Source organism: Muscardinus avellanarius (assembly GCF_963383645.1).
Source record: "Muscardinus avellanarius genome assembly, chromosome: 4".
NCBI lineage: Eukaryota > Metazoa > Chordata > Mammalia > Rodentia > Gliridae > Muscardinus > Muscardinus avellanarius.
The window spans coordinates 125,649,455-125,659,425 of NC_137789.1; the positions used below are offsets into that span (position 1 = coordinate 125,649,455).

General features: G+C 39.7%; 1 protein-coding gene across 6 annotated transcripts in view; it reads right to left on the reverse strand.

Moving 5' to 3' along the window:
• CPEB3 (cytoplasmic polyadenylation element binding protein 3) overlaps positions 1-9,971 on the reverse strand; it is a gene marked incomplete at both ends in the record, with an annotated part of 160,223 nt that overhangs the window by 74,348 nt on the left and 75,904 nt on the right. For 5 of the 6 annotated variants that reach the window (XM_080694083.1, XM_080694082.1, XM_080694084.1 and 2 more), the window contains one exon: positions 864-1,031. In XM_080694083.1, the coding sequence (XP_080550209.1) occupies positions 864-1,031 (168 nt within the window). The remainder of the gene's footprint in view (positions 1-863; positions 1,032-9,971) is intronic. The other variant, XM_080694085.1, reaches the window with a different exon arrangement.

The window sequence follows — 9,971 nt, forward strand, 5'->3', positions numbered from 1 at the left end:
TTAGCACAATCATGGGCTTACAGTAAGGGTTTAATAAGTATTAAGCTTTCATTATTTATTTATTTATTTATTTATTTATTTATTTATTTATTTATTGGTGGCACTGGGGTTCCTGGAAGCCCTTCTACCTCCAGGCTACACTCCCAGACCTATTTTATATTTTTAGTTGAAAACAGGGTCTCTTAGGCCAACGCGGCTGGCTTTGAACCATTGCGATCCTCCTGTCTCCGCCTCCCAAGCACGGGGATTACAAGCGTGCGCCACCACACCGGGCTATTATTTTATTTTTTTGCTGCTGAAGGCCAAATGCAGAGGTGTTTTACCTCCAAGCTATACACCAGCCCTGCCTTTTCTTTTCTCTTTGTTTCTTTTTCTTTGTTTCCTTCCTTCCTTCCCTCTTTCTTTTTTTCTTTTCATGGTGCTGGGGATTGAACCCAGAAGCATTCTACCTCTGAGCTATACCTCCAGCCCTATTTTTTAGTCTTTATTTTGAAACAGGGTCCCACTAAGTTGCAGAGGGCCTCACTAAATAGCTGAGGCTGGCCACGAACCTGCGATCCTCTTGTCTCTGACTCCCAAGTACTGGGATTACAGGCATGCACCACCACGCTGGGCTCATTATTATTCCAAAAGTTACCACAATTAGGAAGTTGGAAATGCGAAGCTGTTGGATGTTTGTTGCGGTGCCACAACTGAACAACAGACCTGAAGTGTGCCATTATTACTTCCTTGTTTATCAAGCATCCGCACTCTAACACACTAAAATATAAACGTCCTAAAGCTGACTTGGAGAGGAGAGTCAGAGTCAGATGACACAATGCACAAACCCAGCCTTTGTAGAGTCATCAATGAACACGTAGTACCTTCATCAATGTCAGGAGGAAGGCCTCCAACAAACACCTTTCGAGAGTAGCGTTCCACTCGCTCCCCATTTTGACAGCGCGTGGGAGAACTTAAGCCAGATGATAAAGCCTGATCGCCATGGCTGTCATCCAAGAAGGCATCTTCAAAGGGAAAGAGAGAAGATCGACCTGAAACAGATGCAGGAGTTTCTATAATTAGGATGATTTTCTAGGACTATAAATGCTTTATTTACAAACTCAAAGTATGGAGTGAATCTGCGTCCTGAGCCGTGGCTTTTCCAAAAGAATAGACAATTGCAGATTACCAGGTCTAGACAAGTTTATGCCACCATTTTCATGTAAGGATATATACAACACTAAGATGACTGGATTGATATGTAAGGAAGACGCATCGAAACTGCAGCTGTTTTCTTGCTAAACAATCATTACATTTTACTTATAGTCGCCATCACAGCTGTGAAGGGTATGTTCAGCAGTTATTTTTCCTTTCTTCAGTTACTTCTTATGCAGAAAAGGCATTATATTTCTTTACAGATTTGGATCTGCTCTTGTGACCTCAGAGGCTCAGTTCTAAAAATTGGCCCTGATAATTAAGAAAATATTAAACTGATGATAGACACTAATAACTTCTTTTGTAATAGTAGAACTAAAGATCAAGTTTTCCCTGTCATCCCAAGCTACTTGAATCTGAAAATACGTGCAGGAATATAAGGACAAAGCTAGTAAATGAAAACAAATAAATTAAAATGTATGAGTACAGATGTTGACATAGTGATAACATCTTAACCTTATTAATGTAGGCTCTAGTTTATATTGCTCAAAAATACATGTGAAAGACTGAAGAATTATGTTCATTATTAACTGTATAAACAAGAAAAGTTTGCAGAGCAACGGAACCCACTTCACATGATTATAAGAAAGTAGAGTTTGTCAGCCGGGCATGGTGGCATACACTTGTCATCCCAGTACTTGGGAGGCTGAGACAGGAGGACTGCAAATGTTCAAAGCCAGCCTCATCTACTTAGTGAGGCTCTCAGCAATCTAGTGAGACCCTGTTTCCAAATAAAACATAAAAATAGGTCTGGGAGTGTAGCCTGGAGGTAGAAGGCCCCTGAGTTCCACCCCCAGTGCCACAAACAAAAACAAAAACAAAAATAAAAACAAATATATTTCCTGTTTGGGTCTATGAGTTCCTGGCAAAACTTTCCACTAGGTTCAACACTAAAAATGAACTGTCTTAAGCACTCATCAGCCTAGTGAGACACTGTTTAAAAAATAAAAATAAAATAGGGCTTGGTTGTATAGCTTGGAGGTAGAATGCTCCTCAATTCCCAGTAACACACACACACACACACACACACACACACACACACACACACACACACCACACACTTCAGCATTGTGCTGACTGCAGATAAAGGAAACCTTTAACTATAAAACTTAGTAGAAACCAGTGAGGAAATAATTATCCATATTCCAAGAGCCCCAAGCAAATAAGATAATTCTTTGCCAAAGGAATCACAGTCTGGTCAGGGAGATAGGCAAGTATGTGGATAACTATAAAATAGAGAGGTAAGCACTAAGAGAAGTTTGAGCAGACTCAGGTAGGGGTGGGAGTTTCTAAATCAAGAATCTACAGAGAAGTCAGGCTTGTATTCCCACTACTTGGGAGGCAAGACAGGAGGATTTCAGGTTCACAGCCAGCCTCAGCAACTTAGTGAGGCTCCCCAAAACCTAGCATGACCCTGCTTCAAAACAGAAAATTAAAAAAGGGCTGGGAGTATAGCTTAGAGATAGAATGCCCCTGGGTTCAAATACTACACACACACACACACACACACACACACACACACACACACACGTATATATGTAATATACACACACACATATATACAGATGTATATATATCACACACACATACATATACAGATGTATATATATATATAATACATATACATATATACATATGTTAAAATAAATAAAAAAGCATCTATAGCAGAAGTACCTTCAAAACAGCTCTTGATCTTTCTCGCTAACCTTGCTCCTCTCTGGCATTCCCTAAGGTCTCTATAAAATGACTATTACCCCACACTTGAATCGATTCAGAAATCTAGGGGTCATCCTTGACACCTGTCATGTGTTCGCTGTCTCTCTCATACTCCATGTCAAATTCATTTCTCAATAAATCCCGCTCCATAAATTTGACTCCAAAATAACTCTTCTTTCAAGTTCTCTCCAGCTCTAGTCCTAACGCTCTGGTCCAAACCGCCATCATCTCTCCTGGGATCAGCCTACAAGTACACACACACAGGCTTGTTAGTCTACTCATTTCTACCTCATACCCCACAATGCTTCCTCCACAAAACGGTCAACTTGCAGATGTCACCACACTCCACACGTCCATCTTCTAAAGTCCTCAGAGGACTCCAGTACTGCTTTTGGCTAAAGTACAAACACATCACTGTGAACTGCAAGACCTCTGCTTACCTCTTCTAAATCACGGTTACTGCCTCTCCCTCCTGCTCACTAACCTCCAACTGCACAGGCCTCCTTTGTATTTCTTGATTACACTTCCTTGCCACAGGTGCTAAGGACAAGGTGTTCCCTCTAACAAATACTTTTTCAAACTTCCAGTTCCCTAGTTGATTCCTACTAATTCTTCAGGTCTCAAATGAAAAGTCATTGGTGCAGGTGGAAGTTTCCAAGCCTTTTAGATTAGGTTAGGTGCCTCCTGCCATCCACACACAGCACCCTGTACTTCTTCCTAACATTTACTCCAATTACCATTATACCATTTGTGTAGGTTTTTATTTGGTATTTCTTTTCCCAATCCCATTAAATTGTAAGCTCCATTAGGATAGGGACCAATTTAATCTTATTTACCATTATATCTTCCTGCCATAATGAAAATACACTAAAGGCACTCAAAAATGATAAATGTGAAGTAACATCCAAGGAAGGAAGACAGCGTGCGCAGCCTGGCATGGTGGCACATCCCTACAATCCCGATACTGGGGAGCTGAGGGAGACAAGAGGATTGCAGGTTTGAGGCCAGCCCACAATAACCTGGAAAGACTCTACACATGGCTCAGTGATAGGGCACCTCTGGGTTCAATCCCCAGTACCAAGAAAGAAAGAAAAAGAAAAGAAGAAAACACTATGTGCAAAGAGGTTCTGACGCAAGTATACTCAAATACAATCCACAGGTGTCAGCATGCAAGAGATGTGAACATGCCCTAGAAAACTGAGGCCTTTCCTACTGCTTTTTCTTGCTGGACCATTATGTTCTAGACTCAATATTACAAAAGCAGTCAGAAATTTTCTGACATCCCAAATTCAGTCTTTCATTCTAAGACTGACTTTTTTTTTTTTAAACTACATTCACTCCTGGGTACTATAATATTCCCATTGAATCCATCTTCTGTCTTGCCAGAATGACTTCTCAAAGATAGAAAGATACCTCTGACCATGTTATGCCCCAAATCCCACAATAGCTTCTCTCGCTCCAACAGGGTGGGGGTGAGATTCTGAAGAAATCTGCTACCATCTACATGAGAGATGCGGAAGTCTTGAATTGGCACAGCGAAGACATTTTTAAACAGAGAAAACCTTCTTTCTCATGGTCACAGTTTCCCCAGAGTATTTTGGCAAAGAAAATAAAAGCAGAGTTGTAAAACTTTGGACAGCTTTCAAAAATTGTTTATGGGTAGTTAAAATACTTCCCAAGGCTTTAAAACCAAACCTCTATCCTATTATTAGTATTTAGAGTATTACAAACCTTAGTAATAAAGTTGCCCTTGGAAACAAAATCCCTAATAATTAACATATAAATGATTTTTCTCTGTCAATAGGAACTAAGAATATAGGTCTCAGAGCTCAATTCCCAAATCTACTAATATAACTCTGTAGAGGTGAGGCTTAAAAATTTGTACTTTTCACAAATTTCTCTGATGATTTCTTTGTTCAAGTTTAAGGACCACTTAAATGGATATTATCTGTCTGCAGCAGATAGCCACTGAAAGAGATACTGGATGAAGTTATGAAGCCATGGGAAAAATCCAAGTTCAATTAAGTTTAGGAAAATATATTCTTAGGATTGGAATGTAAAATGTGTAAAATCTAATCATGTTACTTTCTTATTAACTAATTTATTTATTTTTGTGGTATTGGGGATTGAACCAAGGGGCATTCTACCTCTGAGCTATACCCTCAGCCCTATTTTTTACTCTTTATTTTGAAACAGGATTATCACTAAATTGTGGAAGCCTTCACTAATAGCTAAGGGTGGCTGAGAATCTGTGACTCTCCTTGTCTCAGCCTCCCAAATACTGGGATTACAAGCATGCACCACCACATCCAGCTTACAGAAACTTTTAAAAGTGGTGGCACTTGCTTGTAAACCCAGTACTTGGGAGGCTGAAACAGGAAGATCTCAGGTTCAAGACCATTTATCAAGACCCTCCACAATTTAGTGAAACTCGTTTAAAAATACAAAATAAAATAAGGCTGGGGGTATAGTAAAAAAAAATCAGGGGCTTGGGAGTATAGCTCAGTGGTAGAGCACTTGTCTAGAATGTGTGAGGTCTTGGGACTACAAAACAAAAACAGTTTCCAAGTGTGGTAGCACACATTTGCAATCTCAGTACTTGGGAGGCTGAGACAGAAGAATCGAAGGTTTGAAGCCAGCCTCAGCAACTTAGTGAGACCCTGTTTCCAAATAAAAAATAAAATAGATCTGGGGTTATACCCCAGAGGTAGAAGACCACTAGGTTCCATCCCAAATACCACATACACACAAAAAAAGTTAAAAATTAAAAAAACACCACCACCAACACAGAACCATAGATTAAGAACTTGTAGTGCAGGCTGACAGGAGACAATAGCACTTTATCACTGTGGACAGGATGACTCCTCCATGGGATATAATGGCTCATCTGACACTTTCATAGACTGACAACCATCCAATGCCCTGTGTTCTAATTACAAGCTCCTGAAGAACTATTTTGTTCATGAATTTTGCACTTTGCTAGAGTGAAGAAATGACTCTTGAACTAGTAAACAAATTTTACTTATTTTGTGCAGTACTGAGGATTGAACCCAGGGGCATTCTATCTCCAAGCTACACCCCAGCCATTTTAAAAACAGTTGTTATCCTTTATTTTGAAATGGTCTCACAAAGTTGTGGAGGGCTTAAATATCTGAGGCTTTCCATGAACCTGCGATCCTTCCGTCTCAGCCTCCCAAGTACTGGGATTACAAGTGTACACCGACACATCCAGCCAAATTTTATTTCTATATATGTCTATCTCCATGAAAAGTTAGTATACTGGTATTCTGAGTTGCTCAGTGAGCCCTTGTGAAGCTGGAATTCATATATTCATTTATTTGATGGTATAACTCCATTCTTGAGACAAATTATTTCTGGGAAAGGCTGCTAAAATTTTAGTTGCTGGATAGATGTTAATAGTAACTCAAACTTTTAGAGGCTGCACCTAAATTGTGCCCCACGAGAAGTTCTACTTCACTAAGTAGCACCTTTCTCATACACTTCTTTTCTTTGAAGAATCATTCCCTAAGACCAAAATGTTTTAAACAACCCACATTACTTACCAAAAAATTACTTCCACAGAAAATATTTATATTCAGGATTTCAACAGGAGGAGGAAAAGGGCTTCCCAACTGCTGTGACTTGGCCATTGGCTTTTCACCAATGGCCTAGTTCTCTAATAGCTATTTTTAGTTGCTGTCCAGAATGTAGTTTTTAATCTAGTAATTGGACTAATAATCTTTGAATGTGGCAGTGACTTAAAACTTAAAGAAGACTTTGAAGAAAAGAGCCAAAGAGGAGCCTTGGGAAGCAGTAAACAGGGGAAGGCATGTCCTAGACAGCTTTTGCCCAGGAATTTCCCTTGCCTGCAGCAAATGGTCGCACACAAAAGCCCCTTGGCCATGCTGTTCTACCAAATAATACACAGGCCTCACTTCCGAGCTCCCAACAGAGTCCCCTTTCTTGACTCCAGGGCACTTCTGGCCACCACTTTCATTCCAGGCCTGACCATTTTCATCTTGGTCTAGCAAGCAACTCAAGCAACTCAGAAAGCAGTCACTTTGACTCTCATCAAACTAGCAAGATCCCATTTCAAAAATAAAAATAAAATAGGACTGGGGGTGTAGCTCAGAGGGTAGAATGCCTCTGAGTTCAATCCCCAGCAACACACACACACACACACACACACCCCCCACACACACGCACACACAAGGAAATTAGTCACTTTGTAGTTTAAGAAAATGTATTATGAGACATAATTCCCTCAAAATAAATAAACAAAAAAAATCTCCCTAGAAATCAAAATAGGTTCCAGCCTAGACTCCAGCCTGACTTTGGACCAGACCATTCGCTTATTTGTGTCTCATTTGCATAATGAGGGTGTTGGACTAGATGAAAGGCTTCCAAATCTCTAGAGATAACAATCCTTTTTATTAACTGTAATCTTACATAATGTCTTCTCTTCTCTCATATTAAAATGTGGTACATCTTTGGCATCACAAAGCTAATGTGTTTACAAGTGAACTCTCGACATCTGCCCGGAACCCACTCTTTCCCAGTCCCATCTTGACATGTGGCATCATATAAACCCAGCTGCTTGAGCGGGAACCTGAACAACCATTTTTGAGTTTTCCTTCTTACTTACTTGCCACACTCAATATGACATCATCTGTTAAGTTCTACTGAAAACATCTTTATTTTGTCCAGCTCTTTCCAACCCAACTCCTATCCTATCTGCCTTTAGCTCTTGTCTGGACTCCTGACAGAACCTAACTGGGCAGCCCACTTCTCTTCCCACTCCATTCCCTACAGCAGCCAGGTGCACTTTCAAACACACGTGTCCCATCACTGGACCCTGCTGCCAAGCTTCCAAGATCCCTCTGTACGTAGACCAAGCTCAAGATCCTTACCAGGGGCTGAAGTCCAGCAAGATCACATTTCCTCCTTCCTCCCAACTCAACGCAGTATGTCCTCCTCCCCTTGCCCACCAAGGTTTTGCCATTCTACTTTCTACTTTTCTTGCCTTGAGTCTTTCAAAAAATAGCAGTCATAATGAAATACAATGTACATGTCATACAATTCACCCATTAAACCCACCAACAGTCATTCTCTGTGTTCTCCAACCTCTGAGCCCTGGACAACTACTAATCTTCTGTTTCAATAGATTTTCCTATTCTGGATATTTTTTCATACAAATGGAATCATTAAAAAAATGGCCTCTTGTGACTGGCTCCTTTTACTTAACATAATGTTTTCAGGGTTTATCTGTGTTGTGGCATTTATCAAGACCTTCCCTCAAGCCTGTATACATGCAGTTTCCTCAATCTTCTTTTAAAATAGCTATCTTATATACCTGGAATTTCCTTTAAATATTCCTGGGAAGCCGGGCATGGTGGTGTACTCTTGTAAAACCAGTACTTGGGAGGCTGAGACAGGAGAATCACAGGCTCACAGCCAGCTTCAGCTACTTAGTGAGGCCCTCCACAACTTAGTGAGACCCTGTTTCAAAATAAAGAATAAAAAATTGGGCTCGGGGTATAGCTCATAGGTAGGATATACCTGGGTTCAATCCCAGTACCCTCCAAAAAAAATTCCAGGGAGAAAAAAGAAGAGAAAATACGTGAAACAAGATGGGCACAAATGTTGGTTATCATTGAAGATGAGTGATGAGTATATCAGGCTTTGCTAAGCTGTTCTCTATTTGTGTTTGGAAATTTCCATAATAAGAATAAATTTAAGACAGATTTCTCTCTATCTGTGTCAGATAAATTTTAACAAGTCCTTCAGAGGTGACCTTGGAGTGAATATTCCACTCTTACTGCCTAGTACTTATCATGATACATATATCATGACATATATATATCATATATCATGACATATATATATATATATATATATATATATATAGAGAGAGAGAGAGAGAGAGAGAATGTGTGTGTATGTGTGTGTGTTTTTTAAACCAGGGGTATTCTATCTCTGAGCTATACCACCAATCCTATTTTATTTTTTATTTTGAAACAGAGTCTAAGTTGCTGAGAGTCTCACTAAATTGCTAAGGCTAGTCTAGAAACTGTGATCCTCTGGTCTCAGCCTTCCAAGTACTGGGATTACACATGTGTGCCACTACACCCAACACTTATCACAACTTTTAAGAATAAAAATATTTGTGTTATTCATTTTTCCTTTCTCTTCTACTGAAGTGAACACTGCCTGGAGATTAGCACACTGTAGGCCTATAATACTTAATAAATGGAATTTGGAATGGAAGCCCAGAACTACTCCTTCATTCTATTTGTCCCTCCCAGATCAGCTTCTCACAAAAACAAAAAACTAGTATCTTATCCCTTCACTATCTTCTGTGCTCAAATTTTTCTATTACTATGATAAGCAATAACATTTTCAACTATTATAACCGGGAAAACTCAGGAAATTCCTCAACTCATGTTCACAGTTTACTCCAGAACCATTCACATCTTTAAACAAATGAGTTCATTTATCTGGGTTTGAATTTGCAGGACAGTTTGGTTGTACCAAGGTCTCACCAGCAGAGCTGATCACTCCTTCCTTGAGCAGGCTTTTCACAGAAAGACTTGATCTCAACTCAATGCATAAGTTCACTTCAATAAACTTTAGAACTTTTGTTATAAATTAAGTCATCTATTAATAGCAATAGATTTTTATGGACTAAATATATGCTGAAGTACGTTTACAATATTAACTCCAATAATTCTTTATATTTGTTCATTTGCAATGTTTAAAAAGACCTTTTATGGCCGGGCGTGGTGGCGCATGCTTGTAATCCCCGCGCTTGGGAGGCAGAGACAGAAGGATCGCGCAGGTTCGAAGCCAGCCACGCGCGCTGGCTTAGGAGACCCTGTTTCCAAATAAAAATGTAAAAAATAGGTCTGGGAGTGTAGCCCGGAGATAGAAGGGCTTCCAGGAACCCCAGTACCACCAAAAAAATAAATAAATAAAAAATAAAAAAAAAATAAAAAAAAAATAAAAAGACCTTTTATATTCTCCTTGCTGCCCTGCAACTAGCAAATTCCATTAAACCTTCC